Source organism: Moschus berezovskii, chromosome 4 (genome assembly GCF_049115385.1).
Source record: "Moschus berezovskii isolate FMDL1 chromosome 4, NW_MosBer_1.0, whole genome shotgun sequence".
Lineage (NCBI taxonomy): Eukaryota > Metazoa > Chordata > Mammalia > Artiodactyla > Moschidae > Moschus > Moschus berezovskii.
In genome coordinates this window covers 79,884,659-79,905,546 of record NC_142463.1, presented here as the reverse complement: position 1 = coordinate 79,905,546, position 20,888 = coordinate 79,884,659, and the positions used below count along the sequence as shown (strand labels likewise).

Sequence of the window (20,888 nt, the reverse complement as noted above, 5' to 3'; positions counted from 1 at the left end):
ATGGTGAAAAAATGAAAGCATTTCCCCTAAAGTCAGGAACAAGACAAGGCTGCCCACTCTCACCACTACTATTCAACACAGTTTTGGAAGTTTTGGCCACAGCAATCAGAGAAGAAAAAGGAATGAAAGGAATCCAGATTGGAAAAGAAGAAGTAAAACTCTCGCTGTTTCTAGATGACATGATCCTCTACATAGAAAACCCTAAAGACTCCACCAGAAAATTACTAGAGCTAATCAATGAATACAGTAAAGTTTCAGGATATAAAATTAACATACAAAAATCCCTTGCATTCCTATACACTAACAATGAGAAAACAGAAAGAGAAATTAAGGAAACAATTCCATTCACCTTTGCAATGAAAAGAATAAAATATTTAGGAATATATCTAACTAAAGAAACAAAAGACCTATATATAGAAAACTATAAAACACTGATGAAAGAAATCAAAGATGACACAAAAAGATGGAGAAATATACCATGGTCATGGATGAGAAGAATCAATATAGTGAAAATAAGTATACTACCCAAAGCAATCTATAGATTCAATGCAATCCCTATCAAGCTGCAAATGATATTTTTCAGAGAACTAGAACAGATAATTTGACAATTTGTATGGAAATACAAAAAGCCTCGAATAGCCAAAGCAATCTTGAGAAAGAAGAATGGAACTGGAAGACTCAAACTGCCTGACTTCAGACTATAATCCAAAGCTACAGTCATCCAGACAGTACGATACTGGCACAAAGACAGAAATATAGATCAATGGAACAAAACAGAAAGCCCAGAGATAAATCCATGCACCTATGGACACCTTATCTTTGACAAAGGAGGCAAGAATATACAGTGGAGAAAAAATAATCTCTTTAACAAGTGGTGCAAGGGAAAATGGTCAACCACTTGTAAAAGAATGAAACTAGAACACTTTCTAACACCATACACAAAAATAAACTCAAAATGGAAAAGATCTAAATGTAAGACCAGAAAATATAAAACTCCTAGAGGAAAACAGGCAAAAACACTCTCTGACATAAATCACAGCAGGATCCTCTATTTCCCACCTCCCAGAGTAATGGAAATAAAAGCAAAAATAAACAAATGGGACCTAATTAAACTTAAAAGCTTTTGCACAACAAAGGAAACTATAAGCAAGGTGAAAAGACAGCCTTCAGGAGAAAATAATAGCAAACGAAGCAACTGATAAAGAATTAATCTCAAAAATATATAAGCAGCTCATGAAGCTCAATTCCAAAAAATTAAACGACCCTATCAAAAACTGGGCCAAAGAATGAAACACATTTCTCCAAAGAAGACATATAGATAGCTAACAAACACATGGAAAGATGCTCAACATCACTCATTATCAGAGAAAAACAAATCAAAACCACAATGAGGTACCATCTCACCCTGGTCAGAATGGATGCTATCAAAAACTCTACACACAATAAATGCTGGAGAGGGGAAGAAAAGGGAACCTGCTTACACTGTTGGTGGCAATGCAAACTAGTACAGCCATTGTGGAGAACAGTGTGGCGATTCCTTAAAAAACTGGAAATAGAACTGCCATACGACCCAGCAATCCCACCGCTGGGCATACACACCAAGGAAACCAGAACTGAAAGAGACACGTGTACCCCAGTGTTCACTGTTTATAATAGCTAGGACATGGAAGCAACCTAGATGTCCATCGGCAGATGAATGGATAAGAAAGTTGTGGTACATAATACACAATGGAATAATACTCAGCTATTAAAAAGAATGCTTGAATCAGTTCTAATGAGGTGGAGGCAACTGGAGCCTATTACACAGAGTGAAGTAAGTCAGAAAGAAAAATACCACTACAGTGTACTAACGCATATATATGGAATTTAGAAAGATGGTAATGATGATCCTATACGTGAGACAGCAAAAGAGACCCAGATGTAAAGAACAGACTTTTGGACTCTATGGGAGAAGACAACAGTGATATGATTTGAGAGGTAGCATTGAAACACATATATTACCATATGTGAAATAGATTGCCAGTCTAGGTTTGATGCATGAGACAGGGAATCAGGGCCAGTGCACTGGGACAACCCTGAGGGATGGGATGGGGAGGGAGGTGGAAGGGGGTTTCAGGATGGGGGACACATGTACACTCATGGGAGATTCATGTCAATGCATGGAAAAAACCACTACAATACTGTAAAATAATTAGCCTCCAAAAATAATTAATTTACAAAAAGAAAAAAAGTGGTATCTCAGTCTCTACAACCCCATATTAACTCTCTGCACAATACCTGCTTGATATTGGTTTATTGATTAATTTGTGTCTCTCTCTTCTGCTATAATGTAAGATCAAAACTATAAGTATCTTGTCCTTTCACTACCCTGGTAAGAGGTACTTACTTAATAAATATTTGCTGAAAATAATTTGTATAGCTTTTCAATGTGTTATATTTCAACAACAACAAAAAAAGGTTTTCTTGTCTTGTGTGCGTTTATTTATTTATTTACTCATATTTCTGGTGCAACAACTGAATGGGACTAGAAACTTCTAAGTAAGAAATCCCCATTTAGGATTAGAGAAAATCATTCTCTGAGACTGAAAAAAACACAAATTTATTTTGATTCAAATCAAAAAATGTATCAAGTTTTACCTGGCACAGTTAGGTGCTGACTTTATAACCATGAAAAAACAGTTTGCCCTTATGGAGCTTAAAGGAAAATGTAAAACAGGCTCTAAGTAACTGCTGCAAGTGGAGTTGCAGGTTTACGGGTTTACCTTACCCCTCCTGAGATGCAGGGAATCAGGAAAGGCTTCTTCAAGGAAGTGCCATTTAAAAGGAAAGATCTATGCATTTGGAGAGTGAATGGAAAGTAAGAAGGACACTCAATGTAAGGTTAGTTTATTTTGCAGAGAGGAAAAATGAGAAAGCCCCAGAATCCAGAGAGCTCATAACATGTTTCCAAGAAACTGACAGTTACTTACTATGGCTGGAGAACAGATATAAATTGAGACAATGTGAGAGAAAGACTGAAGAGATAAATGAATCGCAACATGAAGGCCTACTAAGGAATTCAGACTTTATCCTGAGGGTAAGAAAGCCATGAAAAGATTCAAAGCAAGGTAATTTTTCCACGTACCATAATCTTTATTAAAGAAAGATCACTTTGGCCAAAGTGTAGAAAATAAATTAGAAGGAGACAGAAAGGCCAACCTCTTCCAAGCAACAAATGACAGACTTAGGATATAACATTGGAGACAAAGAAAAATTGAGATTAAGATCCAACTCTAAGAAGTATTAGAAGCAACCAAGAATTACAACACAAAATAAAATGAACACTGAACATGCAAATAAAGAGGAACAGATACACATCTATCAGCAGTTAAGTTTCACAGAATATGTGATATCTAAGCTTTAGAACTTTCAAGAAAGTACAGTAAGATTTCCAAATATGAAGAATAGAGATTCTAATCTTTATAAAAGATTTTTAAACAGCAGAGATGTTTGCTAGTACAAATAATTTAAATAAAATTTAAAAATAAGCTGCATGTTTAAAATGTATATCCTATCTTTTATGAAAAAACTTAAAATCTACATTTATGATGAATTTACAAGATTATAATTTCATTGTAATTTTTTAAGTCTATCTATTCAACTACAAGCTATAAAAATCATCATAGTCTACCCACTAATGGGTCTTTGTTATCATTATAAAGACAGCTTTACTAACAGTAAAATCATATGGATAAACTAGACAAAATCAGTCCAATCAAGACATACCTCTGTAAATAAGTCAAGACTGGGAAATAAAGGCACAACTGTTCCATTATTCTAATAAAAATTAAAATAATTTTAATAATTATTTAATATATTTATATAAATATATAAATTTATATAGATATATTATATAAAAATATTTATATAAATATATATTTATATTTAATAATTATTTAATAATCAGATGACCATTATATCTACTACTGTGGGATCCCTTAGAAGAAATGGAATAGCCATCATGGTCAACAAAAGAGTCCGAAATGCAGTACTTGGATGCAATCTTAAAACTGACAGAATGATTTCTGTTCGTTTCCAAGGCAAACCATTCAATATTACAGTAATCCAAGTCTATGCTCCAATCAGTAATGCTGAAGAAGCCGAAGTTGAACGGTTCTATGAAGACCTACAAGACCTTTTAGAACTAACACCCAAAAAAGATGTCCTTTTCATTATAGGGGACTGGAATGCAAAAGGAGGAAGTCAAGAAACACCTGGAGTAACAGGCAAATTTGGCCTTGGAGCACGAAATGAAGCAGGGCAAACACCCTCTTCCAACAACACAAGAGAAGACTCTACACATGGACGTCACCAGAAGGTCAACACCGAAATCAGACTGATTATATTCTTTGCAGCCAAAGATGGAGAAGCTGTATACAGTTAGCAAAAACAAGACCAGGAGCTGACTGTGGCTCAGATCATGAACTCCTTATTGCCAAATTCAGACTTAAATTGAAGAAAGTAGGGAAAACTACTAGACCATTCAGATATGACCTAAATCAAATCCCTTATGATTATACAGTGGAAGTGAGAAATAGATTTAAGGGACTAGATCTGATAGATAGAGTACCTGATGAACTCTGGACGGAGGTTCGTGACACTGTACAGGAGACAGGGACCAAGACCATCCCCATGGAAAAGAAATGCAAAAAAGCAAAATGGCTGTCTGAGGAGGTCTTACAAATAGCTGTGAAAAGAAGAGACGCGAAAAGCAAAGGAGAAAAGGAAAGATATAAGCATCTGAATGCAGAGTTCCAAAGAATAGCAAGGAGATAAGAAAGCCTTCCTCAGCGATCAATGCAAAGAAATAGAGGGAAACAAAAGAATAGGAAAAACAAAAGATCTTTTCAAGAAAATTAGAGATATCAAGGGAACATTTCATGCAAAGATGGGCTCGATAAAGGACAGAAATGGTATGGGCCTAACAGAAGCAGAAGATATTAAGAAGAGGTGGCAAGAATACACAGAAGAACTGTACAAAAAAGATCTTCACAACGAAGATAATCACGATGGCGTGATCACTCACCTGAGGCCACACATCTTGGAATGTGAAGTCAAGTGGGCCTTAGAGAGCATCACTAGGAACAAAGCTAGTGGAGGTGATGGAATTCCAGTTGAGCTATTTCAAATCCTGAAAGATGATGCTGTGAAAGTGCTGCACTCAATATGCCAGCAAACTTGGAAAACTCAGCAGTGGCCACTGGACTGGAAAAGGTCAGTCTTCATTCCAATCCCAAAGAAAGGCAATGCCAAAGAATGCTCAAACTACCACACAATTGCACTCATCTCACACGCTAGTATGGTCATGCTCAAAATTCTCCAAGCCAGGCTTCAGCAATATGTGAACCGTGAACTTCGAGATGTTCAAGCAGGTTTTAGAAAAGGCAGAGGAATCAGAGATCAAATTGCCAACATCCGCTGGATCATGGAAAAAGCAAGAGAGTTCCAGAAAAACATCTATTTCTGCTTCATTGACTATGCCAAAGCCTTTGACTGTGTGGATCACAATAAACTGTGGAACATTCTGAAAGAGATGGGAATACCAAACCACCTGACCTGCCTCTTGAGAAACCTGTATGCAGGTCAGGAAGCAACAGTTAGAACTGCACATGAACAAAAGACTGGTTCCAAATAGGAAAAGGAGTACGTCAAGGTTGTATATCGTCACCTTGCTTATTTAACTTATATGCAGAGTACATCATGAGGAACGCAGGGCTGGAAGAAGCACAAGCTGAAATCAAGATTGCCAGGAGAAATATCAATAACATCAGATATGCAGATGACACCACCCTTATGGCAGAAAGTGAAGAGGAACTAAAAAGCCTCTTGATGAAAGTGAAAGAGGAGAGTGAAAAGGTTGGCTTGAAGCTCAACATTCAGAAAACGAAGATCATGGCATCTGGTGCCTTCACTTCATGGGAAATAGATGGGGAAAGAGGGGAAATAGATGGGGAAAGAGTGGAAACAGTGTCAGACTTTATTTTTTTGGGCTCCAAAATCACTGCAGATGCTGACTGCAGCCAGGAAATTAAAAGATGCTTACTCCTTGGAAGGAAAGTTATGACCAACCTAGATAGCATATTAAGAAGTAGAGACATTACTTTGCCAACCAAGGTCTGTCTAGTGAAGGCTATGGTTTTTCCCGTGGTCATGTATGGATGTGAGAGTTGGACTGTGAAGAAAGCTGATCGCCGAAGAATTGATGCTTCTGAACTGTGGTATTGAAGGAGACTCTTGAGAGTCCCTTGTACTGCAAGGAGATCCAACCAGTCCATTCTAAAGGAGATCAATCCTGGGTGTTCACTGGAAGGACTGATGCTAAAGCTGAAACTCCAATACTTTGGCCACCTCATGCAAACAGTTGACTCACTGGAAAAGAGTCTGATGCTAGTAAGGATTGAGGGTGGGAGGAGACGGGGACAACAGAGAATGAGATGGCTGGATGGCATCACCGACTCGATGGACATGAGTTTGAGTGAACTCCGGGAGTTGGTGATGGACAAGGAGACCTGGCGTGCTGTGATTCATGGGGTCACAAAGAGTCGGACACAGCTGAGCGACTGAACTGAACTGAACTGTTCCATTTTTCTAATAAAAATTAAATTAATAAATTGACATAAATTTAAAAGACAGTAACTATCCTCTAATTCTGATAATACTTATTGAGAATTTATACACAATCACACTTTTATATAAACATTGGTATACCATCAGTTCAGTTCCGTTCAGTTCAGTCGCTCAGTCGTGTCCGACTCTTTGTGACCCCATGAATCACAGCACGCCAGGCCTCCCTGTCCATCACCAACTCCCAGAGTTCACTCAAACTCATGTCCATCGAGTCGGTGATGCCATCCAGCCATCTCCTTCTCTGTCGTCCCCGTCTCCTCCCACCCTCAATCCCTCCTAGCATCAGACTCTTTTCCAGTGAGTCAACTCGTCGCATGAGGTGGCCAAAGTATTGGAGTTTCAGCTTTACCATCAGTCCTTCCAGTGAACACCCAGGATTGATCTCCTTTAGAATGGACTGGTTGGATCTCCTTGCAGTACAAGGGACTCTCAAGAGTCTTCTCCAGCACCACCGTTCAAAAGCATCAATTCTTCGGCGATCAGCTTTCTTCACAGTCCAACTCTCACATCCATACATGACCACGGGAAAAACCATAGCCTTGACTAGACGGACCTTGGTTGACAAAGTAATGTCTCTGCTTTTTAATACAATAACAGGCAATAAATAGCCAAAAAGCTAAAAGACAGATCCTTCCTCAAGAATTTATAATCTCGATAGAGGACATAAATATACTTCAGTAAATATTTTTACAAGACTTCTACAACAATAATGTGAATTTATAAATTAAAGCTAGTTCTAGAAGAGATTTTAGCATTCTTTTACATTTGATAGTACAAAATACAGATGTCAAAGGAATAATATTCTAACATTAATACATTTTATATTTCCAGTGTTCTACTCTACAACTATAGTGCTGGGTTAAAGAAAATTACTATTGATTTGATTTACAGAAGATCAATCACTAAATACAAATAAGAAATATCAAACCTGATAAGATGAAAAGATAAAACAATTTATGTAGAAATCTGTTGAAGACCAAAAAAACCCCAACACCATAATAATTTAGATCTGTAATTTAAGTAAGATATTTATCACCTCTCATTTTAATATCTGAAAGTAACATACCAACACTTACCTTATAACTATGAGCATGGCTATCAGGATTGAACAAATAGGATCTGCTATCATCAGACCAAAATTCTGCATCATGATGGCAGAGGCAATTACACCAATACTCCCAAGTGTATCTGCTAGAATGTGTAAAAATACACCTAGAAATAAAGCATAATGAGAATCAAAATCACATTTTCTGCTCAATTAAAAATGTAAATTTTTCTTAAAACTATATTCTTGGTTTTATATATTAAAAAATTAAATATCAATTTGAAAATCAGTACGAATGCTGATTCAGTTTAGTAAAGAAGTAATAATACCCCTCGGAATTAAAATAATCTTTCTTTGTAAAAAACAGGAGGAGTTAAAATATTTGAGTTGTAAGTTATACTCACTCTTCATGATCCTTAATATTTTTCTATAATATAAATGAAGAAGTGAAGAAATACTTGATTTAAAAAAAATTCTGTGCACATTCATTTCTGGTTGAGTCCAGAAGTTAGCTAATAATTTGTTAGAAGAAAACTGCATTAGACTGAAAGAATCAGTCAAGAAAATACTGTTTATAACTACAAATATATGTACACACAGAGCCCTCTACAGGTAATTAAAATTATTACCTTTTAAGACTAAGATTTTCCTATGGACCATAACTCTGCTAATTAACTGGTAAACTAATTATCCTGAAGGTATTGTTAACTAAAGTTACAAACTAAACTCAAACACATGAATCAAAGTAACGGTCTGAATATTTTAAAGAGGATATAAATATATTTTTAACTTCTAATAATTAATTATTACATTGAAAGTTAAAGCGTTGATCGCTCAGTTGTGTCTGATGCTTTGCGATCCTATAGACTATAGCCCACCAGGCTCCTCTGTCTATTGGATTCTCCAGGCAAGAATACTGGAGTGGGCTGCCATTCCCTTCTTCAAAAATATTACAATGGTAAGATACTGATACGCTAACTGCCCACGAACCTATATGTATGAACATTTAATAAATGATACTTGACAGGAAAACAACTTAAAAAGTCAAAAAATTCAACAATTAAATAGATTAACAAGTCTTGGGATCACTTTAAGTTTTAAAAATAAAACTTAAGGATGATACACATGGAAGTGGATGAGGGTCCCTAACTTGCAAAACTCTGAAGTGATATGATAAAGGCTTTAAATTTTTATATATTCTTTAGTCAGTGTTCTTGTAGGATCCGAATTGAAAACAGTTTTAACCACTAAAAGGAAAAAGAAAAGAATTCTTTGCTCTTGATTTTCCTTTAATTGGCAAGTCCCTGGCTACATCTTAGGTGCTAACCTAAAAACCAGTTTTACTGGCAAATGTCCTTAACTAAATATGCCCTTTTTACTTTCCACTAACCTTTTCAAGAAGAAAGTTACTAAAGAAAGAAATCTAAACTAATATGTTTAACGCATATAAAAGCCAGAAGTCATACTGAAAATGCAGCAAATAACTGAAAAATTCAGTAAACTTGGTTTTCACCTGTGAGTATCTATGTGGAAAAGTGTTAGTATCTGGCAGTTATCCTATGGGCTGCTTCAGCCACCATAAATGGACACTCAGAAAATATTAGTTAATTTTTACAACAGCTTATATAAAAGATAATTAGGAAGGCAAATCTGACCTCCCTTTCCTCAGTTTGTGATGATTTCCATAACTAAAACTTAACTCTTAATATCAAGGCTAAATGTATAGTATTATATATTCATGATTACAAGTCATTTCAACAAACGCTGCCCTAAAACAATTCTCTGTATTTCACAAAGGGAAAATTAGTGACTAGAAGGCACATTTAAGCCTCCTGAAATGAGGTCCTCAGGATGAAGGAATATAGTCCTAGGAAAAAAATAAAAAGCAAGAGCTACATCAAAAAAAATAGTGGAGAAAATAAAAATAAGCACAGCAGAAACAGGATCACAAGTTAGTGAGAAAGTCTGACTGTGGTCAAAAGTTAACAAAGAGGACCTCCCTGGTGGTCCAGTGGTTAAAAAACTACCTTTCAATGCAGAGGATGTGGGCTTGATCCCTGATCTGGAACTAAGTTCCCACATGCCTTAGGGCAACTAAGCCCACACACCTCACCTAGAGAGCCCGAGTGCCGCAAGGAAAGACCCTGCATGCCACAACTAAGACCCAATGCAGCCAAAAATAAATAAATAAATAAATAAATATTTTTAAAAATTAATAAAGGCAGGAAGATGGGCAGCTGGAAATTAAAAAATTTGACAATGAAACCTATATAGAAATCCAGAGCCAAAGATCAGTTCACATCCCAAAAAAAGAAACTGCCATTGTTCATGGACAAGACAGATTTTCTCTAGCTTGTAAAATTTTGTAATGTATCATTTTACATAACCTGTAAGCTCCTGTTTACATTTTACCATCTGATGCTTATGTATATGCAAAAGATCTCTCTTTGCATCACATTTTTTGAAAATATGACATTACTTTTGAGAGCAGTTTTAGGTTCACAGCAAAATAAGTGGCAGATACAGAGATTTCACTTATACCCACTGTTCCAACTCAGGCACAGTCCCTCTCATTATCAACATCCCCCACCAGAATAGTGCATTTGTTACAAATGACATATTATTATCACCCAAAGTTCATAGTTCATATTTGGATTCACTCTTGGTGTTATACATTTTCTGAGTTTGGATGCATTACATTTTTAGCACTAAATTTTCCTACAACATAAATTCATACTGAATATTATTTTTAGAAAAATTATTTAACAATTCTATAAAGGCAAACATATATAGTGTTACTAGAGTCAATGGCAAGAGTATATATATTTAAGCAGTCTAGTTCTGAATATTTTAATTTTCTTATTAAATATTAAGAAAATAGCTCAGTGACAGTTAAAAGAACATCTGCTAACATACCTAATAGTACATATTAAAAAATCAACTAGGAAGGCTAACATTTTAAACACAAATACTATGCTATATGTTTTTCTTAAAGGAAAACTACAGTTAGCTCAAAACTATGAAGCCAGCTGCATAAAACTGAGAAATACACAAACAGTCTGTCATACCTTGTAAAATCTGTCTACTGGGTCCTGTTGTTTCTTTTAAGGAGGGGCCATCTGTAGAGAGTTAAGTTAAATTATTTTAAAACATGTCTTCAATTCCTGATTCAATTTTTGCAATTCAGAGTACTTTTCATTCAAATGTATCGTGAAGGATGCATGATTACATAGCCACATCAGACCTACAAAATTATTTTTAAAATTTAATATGGTAATTAAATGAAGATAGACATAGGAAATTTCAAAATGCATCAACAGTACAGAGTATTTAGGAAATTAGCAAATTTAGGCAATTTGGTTTAAAAAATCCAGTAAATTAAAAACATTATGAATTTTCTAATATCCATAGCATACTTTACAGAATTTGCTACATCAATTTTACAGTTGGAAAATTCAGAAAAAACAAAACTACCCCTTGATATTATAAGAAGACCAAGAAATGAAACCAGGACATTTTCCAGAAAAACTGGATTACGGCAAACAGTTTCTCAATAGCTTCTAGATGAATGCGGCAAGATTTTCATACAGTAAAGATAAAAATACTTTTTCATTTTGCCTTTTTGATGAAGAAATAAAAAATATAATGCAATTTTTATACTAAATAGTTGGAAGATCACTAATCAACATTAACGTCGAAGCAAAAATACAGGTGAACAATGTAAATGATCAGCAGTATTTGTTGTAAGGGAGCATCAGGATGACTGATGAGCTTTCTGATTAACAAAGTCCCAGTTCTTGGCCCACAGTAACGAAGAATGGACCTACCCTTGTTTACTACAGCTTTGATGGAACACTGTGACAATGCCAGAAGAATTGTAAAAGCACAAGGTTATGCAATGATTTTGGTCTAAATATGGTACTGCTGCATGAGGAGAAAGATGTAGTCATCTTAAAAATCCTGAGAGATAAAAGTGTAACTGTTCTAAAACTCAGACTCCTGTTCAGGGCATGAGATTTTTGTCTATACATAGTTAGTCCAGATAAAGACAGTCATTTTTTTTTCTTTTCTATTATGGTTTAAGATAGTCCTGTGCCATACAGTTCAGTTCAGTTCAGTCGCTCAGTCGTGTCCGACTCTCCGCGACCCCATGAATCACAGCACGCCAGGCCTCCCTGTCCATCACCAACTCCCGGAGTACACTCAAACTCATGTCCACAGAGTCGGTGATGCCATCCAGCCATCTCATTCTCCGTCGTCCCCTTCTCCTCCTGCCCCCAACCTTTCCCAGCATCAGAGTCTTTTCCAGTGAGTCAACTCGTCTCATGAGGTGGCCAAAGTATTGGAGTTTCAGCTTTAGCATCAGTCCCTCCAATGAACATCCAGGATTGATCTCCTTTAGAATGGACTGGTTGGATCTCCTTGCAGTATAAGGGACTCTCAAGAGTCTTCTCCAACACCACAGTTCAAAAGCATCGATTCTTCGGCGATCAGCTTTCTTCACAGTCCAACTCTCACATCCATACATGACCACGGGAAAAACCATTGCCTTGACTAGACGGACCTTGGTTGGCAAAGTAATAGGACCTTATTTATTTTATATATAGTAGTTTGTATCTGCTGATCCCACATTTTAGATTTATCATATAAGTGATAAATATCATATTGTATTTATCTTCCTCTTTCTGACTTACTTCACTTACTATGACAATCCCTAAATCCATTCATGTTGCTGCAAATGGCATTATTTCATTCCTTCTTATGGCTGAATACTATTCCATTGTGCATATATACCATATCTTTTTTATCTATTCATCTACTGATAGACATTTAGGTTGCTTCCATGTCTTGGCTATTGTAAATATTGCTGCTGTGAACACTGGGGTGCATCTTTTTGAATTAGTTACACTCAGGAGATGGTAAGGGACAGGGAGGCCTAGCATGCTGCAGTCCATGGGGTCAGAGTCTGACACAAATGCAGGACTGAACAACAACATTCTCCAGATATATGCCAGGAGTGGGATTGCTAGATCATATGGCAACTCAATTTTTAGTTTTTCAAGGAACCTCCATACTGTTTTCCACAGTGGCTGCACCAATTCACATTCCCGCCAGCAATGTAGGAGGGTTTCCTTTTCTCCACATCCTCTCCAGCATTTGTTATTTGTATACTTTTTCATGATGATCATTCTGACTGGTGTTAGGTGGTACCTCGTTGTAGTTTTGACTTGCATTTCTCTAATAATTAGAGATGCTAAGCATCTTTTCATGTGCTTATTAGCCATCTGTATATCTTCTTTGGAGAAATGTCTATTTAGACCTTTGGCCCATTTTTTGATTGGCTTGTTTGTTTCTATGTTATTGAGTTGAATGAGCTGTTTGTGTATTTTGGAAATTAAGCCCTTTTCGATAGCATCATTTTCAAATATTTTCTTCCAGTCAGCAGGCTGTCTTTTCAGTTTGTTTATGGTTTCCTTTGCTGTGCAAAAGCTTGTAAGTTTGATTAGGTCCCATTTATTTACTTTTGTCTTTATTTCTATTGCCTTGGGAGTCTGACCTAAGAAAACACTGGTACGATTTATGTCAGAGAATCCTTTGCCTGTGTTCTCTTCTAGGAGTTTTATGGTGTCATGTCCTGTATTTACGTCTTTAAGCCACTTTGAGTTTAGTTTTATGTATGGTGTGAGAGTGTCATCTAACTCACTGATCTACATGCAGCTGTCCAGTTTTCCCAATATCAGTCACTGATGAGATTCAACAGTCATTTTTGATATAATTATTTAAAAACTTATATTCAGCTATACTAATATAACAGTTACATAAAATAACTCCCACCTATGTAAAATCTGACAATCCTTTTGGATATAAAATTTGTTTTCTGTAGCAGATATTGGCTACCTCCTTACCAGACCCATTTCTTCTTCCTCTCTGATAAACAACTTAACTAGATTTCCCAGGCTCCCTGAGTTAGGGATCACCTGAGTTAGGTGGTGTATGTGACTGAGTCGTATACAAAGAAAATACAAGATGTAAATTATTTCCAGGCTCAGCTCATAAGAATATCCTATATGATCTTCTATATACTCAGAAGGCAATGGCAAGCCACTCCAGTACTCTTGCCTAGAAAATCCCATGGATGGAGGAGCCTGGTAGGCTGCAGTCTGTGGGGTCGCTAAGGGTCGGACACGACTGAGCAACTTCACTTTCACTTTTCACTTTCACACATTGGAGAAGGAAATGGCAACCCACTCTAGTGTTCTTGCCTGGAGAATCCCAGGGATGGCAGAGCCTGGTGGGCTTCCGTCTATGGGGTCACACAGAGTCGGACACAACTGAAGTGACTTAGCAGCAGCAGCATACTCTATCTCCAGCTAGATGCAGAGAATCCAGCGGTGGAATTCAAGGGTTAAGAATCCTAAAGATGGAAAGAGCCTGGATTCCTGAATGGCCATGAGGAGAAAAGCCCCTACCCTCTACCCAATCAATCCAAGATATAAACTTTTACTGTTTAAGTCACTAAGATATGAACACTTAAAAAACCTGTGACACTCCACTCACAGTGACAGCTGACACAGTGACACTTCACTCACAGTGCAGCATTCCAATAAATACAAAGTTCACAGTAATGCATAGTGAGACTATAATGGTTCTTATAGGCAAAATGGAATAATGGCCTTATTACTTTTGCATTCTCAGACTGGCTTATAAAATACTGAAGGTAGAATAACAGTTAACAGCAGATTTTGAAGTCAGATTCCCTGTTTGAGGCCTGGCATTTCTATTTACCAGTTACTATAATTGTATCTTAAAGTCATTTCCAAATCTTTTCTTTTCCCATAGAAGGGCTACTTTTCAACTATCTAAAAGCTTATCACAGTGTATTCCCCAGAGTATTAGAAAAATTGTAGGACATCAAACAAGGGGTCAATTGTAAATGTTGGTGGCAGTGACTCTTAAAGATTGGCTAGCAAATCTTTTTGTAAGTAACACAGTTTCTAATTCTTTGCTTCTAATAAAAAGTAGGGATTAGCTAATAAAACTACCAGTTAATAGATCATCAAAAATATTTGATGATATACTACGTAACTTTTGGAATATAATTCTGAAGGTAATCAAAGAATTGACAGAAACTGCTATAACAGAATTCCTTCTATTTAAGGTTTCTTAGAACTTACACTATAAAGATGGAAAACAGGAACAGAATTGATGTCAAAACCTGTTTTATGCTAATAAGTTATTTATCCATAAACTAACTGAGAAAAAGAGTTTCAATCATCTTATTAAGATATGTATTTCAAATACAATGCTGCTTTTTAATGATTATATATGTATCAAAAATCAAAACATAATTATTTGACTTTATAATATTAAAAGCTACAATAATTCCATCTGAAATATTTAAACACTATCTTATGTTCCTAAAAGATAAAAGATTTTAATTAATATACCTATTTTATTGCCAAGAAATATAACAGATGACCAATTAAAGCCTTAACACAAGTATACTCCACTTCATAAAATTCTGGAAAGGAAGTGGAATAGAAATAAAAATTCAGGAGAAAGGATGTTATAAAATTGACAACTGTTTAAATATTTTTAAATAGGTGACAATGGGTCTCAAATCATTAAGTTAGAGTCCACTGACTATGTTCAATAAAGTAATACAGAAATTTCATTCTAAAATATAAAGTATCAAATTATATTCTCTGCAATTAAACAATAAACTTTTTTTAGAAATCATCCTAAGAATGTGAATATACGGTTTTTATCAAAATTATTTTGTGATGTATGTGAGCAAAAAGCTTAGAAAAGTAAGGTGTTAAAGCAGACAAGTGTAATAAATAGTTACAAAAGTAGAGCAAATATTAGAGACTGAAAATATTAGGGACTTAGTACTCAATCCCTCAGGCCCATTTCATCTTTTCAGATTGAAAGTTTTAGGATTCTGTCTTTGTGGCAAGTACAGACAATCTTTAAGCATACAACTTATTTAAAGATTAGTCAAACCCAAGCAGCTTCTATTAGATTAATAATATTCTAAAATTCTGTGAATAAACTAAATATAATTTTAAAATAAAATATTAAGTAACTTGGTAAATACCTTATAACTTAGTGTCCAATACTATATAAGTTAACATATAAAGACTTCTAAGGGAACTGGAGGTAAATATCAGGTGATATGTTAAAATTACAATAAAAATGTGGAAAATCGAAAACTATTATACTTTTATAAGCCTATATATGGCACAAAAGGCCTTATCATAATTAAAAAAAAAAAACTGCTGAAATGCAATAGCTCCCCATTCACTGACACTCATTAAAATAGTGGCATTTTATTATGATAAACTCACTGAAAAAAGCTACATTCACTGCCTTATGCCAAGTTAATTTCATTTTATACTGAAAACAAAGTCTTAGAAACCATTTAGTCCAATTTATTAGAAAGGAACTTGACTGCAATATTTTTAACAGATTATTTCAACTTGAAAAATTAATCTGTGCCATTTCTGTTTAAGAAGCTGTCCATCTGAAAGCATTTTTGTTGTACTCACCATGAGAGTGAAAGTGTCCATGTCCATGAGCATGATCATGGCTGTGTGCAGCACCATGCTTCAGTTCATGACTATGGCAGTGATCTCCATGGCCATGTGTCTGATCCAGAGCACCATTAAAGAGAGAATGACTGTGTCCATGGCCTAAAAGCAAAGTGTGTAAGAACAGAAGGTATGTAAAAATATATCACTTCATGGTTACAATAATACTGACATTAGTGAAAAGAATTAGCGCTAAAACCAGATTCAGTTCAATAAACATTTATTTGTAGAAAGTCCTAAAATGATGATGCTCAGTCGCTCAGTTGTGTCCAACTTTTTGCGACCCCATGGACTGTAGCTTGCGGGGCTCCTCTGCCCATGGGGTTTTCCAGGCAAGAACACTGGAGTGGGTTGCCATTTCCTATTCCAGGGGATCTTCCTGACCCAGGGATCAAATCCATATCTCTGACATCTCCTGCATTGGCAGGCGGATTTTTTACCACTGAGCCACCCAGAAAGCCCCACTGATTCATTAAAACAATACTGAGTTCTTAGTATAGAGTTCAGGAAGGAAATAAAAGCACAGTAAGAAGTGGCAGACTCTACTGGTGATAAAAATAAGTGAGAAGTACACAGAAGGATTTAAAGAGATTAGATAATGTTGCTCATTCATTCCAGAAGTACTTAGTTGGAACACATTATGTTACAGTACCATCCCAGGCACTGGGAATAAAACAGTGAACACGGACAAAAATCTTGGCCAAAACTTTGTCAAGGACTATCATACATATAACACTAACAAAGTTAAAATAATACATGCATATGGTTGCGTTAAGGCAGAGGCAGGGAAATGGCTGCATTTGGTAAAAGGACCAATAAAATTAAAGCAAGTAGAATCCTTAGAGGAAAAAAGGCACAAAATAGTGGGGAATCATTTCTCCATATGAGACCTAAAAACTACCTAACCATCATAGAAAAATCTTCTACAAACTATTTCCAAGGACAGAAAATGACTCGATGCTACCTAATTCAAAAATATCACTTATATTTACAAAAATCCTAAATACCCTAAAATCAAACTCAGCAGTGCATTATATGAAAAATTATGAATAAGGAGATCAACTTCCAGAATGCTAGACAGAGGTTGTTGGCAAGCTAGCTCTCCTAAAACAATAAAAATATGGGAAACACAACTAAAAACTTTCAGAAGTCTGATAATTAACCAAACCCACAAAAGGAACTGAAAATCATCTATCCAAGAAGCTACCAAATCCCAGTAAGACAGCAGAGTCTTGATGTTTTAACTTGGGGTTAGTTCCATTCCACTTCCTGCCTAAGCTCAAATGAAATTAGCCAAAAGTCAGCAGCTTTGCAGACACTGGAGAGATCTGATTTCTTCTGATACTCTGTTAAAAGCAACATGTGCAGAACACAGTCAATATTTTGTCCAAACTTGGCAGTTCCCTGAAAAAAAATCTTTATTCTCAATGTGGTAACTATCAGATTCAGAGCTCAGCTTCAAGAATTCAATGGACATACACTGCAGGACATGAATCAATACAAGGAAGTCATGCAATAGGATAAATAACTATAATAATATCAGGATCAACAAACTTTGAGAGGAGAGGGTGAATTAATCTGATACCAATGTCATTTTGGAGAAGGGGATGACAGAGGATGAGATGGTTGGATGGCATCACTGACTCAATGGATATGAGTTTGAGTAAACTCCAGGAGTTGGTGATGGACAGGGAGGCCTGGCGTGCTGCAGTCCATGGAGTTGCAAAGAGCTGGACACAACTAAGCAACTGAACTGATACTGAATGTCATTTTAATACTAAAGGTCCAGTTTTCAATAAACAATTAGTAAGATATTCAAAGAAAGAGAAAAATATGCCAAAACAGGAGAAAAACCAGCCAACAGAAAATGTTCCTGAAGGGGACTCAGATTTTTGACTTTATAGACAAAAACTTTGATCAGCGACTACAAATAAGGTCAAAGAAGGAAATCACATCTAAAGAATCAAAGTACAATAATGATTACTCATCAAGTAGAGAATATTAATAAAGAAATAAAAAACCAAACAGAAACTCTGGAATTAAAAAAAAACATTATAACTGAAATGAAACATCCACTTTAGAAGGGCTCAACCACAGATTTGGGCTGCAATAACAGTAAACTTGACGATAGATCAATAGAGATTATATACTCTGAAAAACAAGTGGAAAAAAGAAAATCAAGAAAAATGAACCTTAGAGACCTATTAAAACATCGTCTACCAAATTAAATATAATTAAAGTCCCAAAGAGAAAAGAGGGAGAAAAAGAAATATAAAAAATACCTGAAGAAATAATAGATGGAAACTCCCCAAATTTAACAAAAAATATTATCTACACATTCAAGAAGTTCAGGAAACGCCAGGTAGAATAAACTCAAATAGAACTACATCTAAAGACATCATAGTCAAATTGATGAACATCAAAGAGAAATCTTGAAAATTGTATAGCAAGATAAAAAGGACTTATGTACAAGGGATCTTGAATAAGATTAAATGCTTACTTCACAACAAAAATCAGGGAGGTCAAAAGACAATGGGGTAACAAATTTAAAATAGAAGAAGACTCAATCAAGAATTCTAAATTCAACTAAAGTCTCCTTTAAATATAAAGGAAAAATCAGACACTTCCACATAAACAAAAGTATTTCCTACAAATGAAATGACACTAAATAGTAATTTAAATCCACTTAAAGAAATAAAGAGCACCAGTAAGAGTACTCATGCAAGAGAAGACAAATGTATTTTTTAATTTGCAACTTGTTTCTTCTCCTGTATGTTTTAGAAGACAATTGCATAAAGCAATAATTACAAAACTGTACTGATGGGCTTATAACATAAAAACATGTAAATTGTCTGACAACAGTAGTATAAATAAGGGAGGTGGGAGTAGAGATATATCTGAGCAAAGTTTTTGTATATTATTCCGTTCCGTTCCGTCGCTCAGTCGTGTTCGACTCTTTGTGACCCCGTGGACTGTAGCCTACCAGGCTTCTCCATCCATGGGATTCTCCAGGCAAGAATACTGGAGTGGGTTACCGTTTCCTTCTCCAGGGGATCTTCCCGACCCAGGGATTGAACCCGGGTCTCCCGCATTGGAGGCAGATGCTTTAACCTCTGAGCCATTAAATTACTATTAACCTGAATTATTAAATTACTATTAATGTTTTAAATTAAGATGATGTTTGTAATCCCCAGGGCAACAATTAAGAAGAGAACTAAAAAATTATACAGTAAAAGAAACAAGAGAATTAAAAAGTATATATACTAGATATATATACTAGATAAAATATATCTAGTATATATAAAAGTATATATACTAGAAAATATCTATATAATATAGAAGATAAGAATCAAGGATCAGAGTAACTGAAAGGACAAAAGATTCAGACAACAAATATCAAATGGCAGATGTAAATTCTACCTTAGTAGTAATTAAAGGAAATGTAAATTTTTTTAAACCTCTAGTCAAAAGGCACAGACGGTAAAAAATGGACTAAAAACAATGATTCAGCTACATTCTGTCTATAAGAGGAAAACTGTAGATTCAAAGACATAAATAAATTGCAAGTAAAATGACAGAAAAACAAATCAATGTCATGCAAGCAGTTAAAAAAGAGACAGAGAGAGCCAGAATGGCTATCATAATACTATAAGCCAGAAATTACTGTGAGAAAAAAAGAACATGTTATTAGCAAATTCTATGCCTCAGGAAGACATCCATGACTATAGAAATAAATGAACTGAACAACACAGCTCCAAAATACATGAAGCAAAAACTAAAAAAATTAACTGGAAAACTTACAACAATATTACTTGAGGACTTCAATACCCTACTTTCAATAATGGATAGACACGTAGGCAGAAGATCACAAAGCAACAGAAGACTGAACAACTATGAACAAACTATACCTAACAGACAGCTACAGAACACCCCACCCAACAACAGCATTCTTCTCACATGCACGTGGAAGAATCTCTAGGATAGACAAATGCTAGGTCATTAAAATAAGAAACAAGATTCAATAAACATTTTTAAAATTTGAAATAATAAAAAAGGTATGTCATCTTATCACAATGGAATTAAATCAGAAATCAAGAAGAAAATTAGAGAAATTCACAAATATGAGAAAATCCAAAAGGATACCACTAAATAACTAACGGGTCAAAGAAGAAATCACAAAGAAATTTTAAAATACTTTGAGATAAACAAAACTGAAAATATGACATACCCAAACTTACATTATAGCAAGGGTTAGACAAATATTTATAGCTATTAAGCCTCTGCTAAAAGGAAAAAAAAATTCAAATCAATAATCTAATCTTCCACCTTAAAATATTAGAAAAAGAAAAAAAACTAAATCTAAAAGCAAGGAAAAGAGTGTATAATAAACATTACAGCAGAAATAAAATGAAATAAAGAAAAGAAATAGAGAAAAACCAAAAGGAAAAAATAATTAGACTGACCACGAAAAAAAAAAAAGTAAAAATTACTAAAATCACTGCTGACCTTATGAGAAAAAGAAAAGACATACTTTTTAATACATATCTAAAATCATTGATAAGTCACTTAGATGAAAGACAAAT

General features: G+C 35.2%; 1 protein-coding gene across 1 annotated transcript in view; it reads right to left on the bottom strand.

The window, feature by feature from the left end:
- Positions 1 to 20,888, bottom strand: part of SLC30A7 (solute carrier family 30 member 7) — a 117,176-nt gene that overhangs the window by 59,635 nt on the left and 36,653 nt on the right. The window contains exons 6-8 of the mRNA XM_055404029.2: positions 16,264 to 16,407; positions 10,780 to 10,830; positions 7,743 to 7,878 (exon numbers count right to left, since the gene is read on the bottom strand). Coding sequence (XP_055260004.1) covers positions 7,743 to 7,878; positions 10,780 to 10,830; positions 16,264 to 16,407 — 331 coding nt within the window. The remainder of the gene's footprint in view (positions 1 to 7,742; positions 7,879 to 10,779; positions 10,831 to 16,263; positions 16,408 to 20,888) is intronic.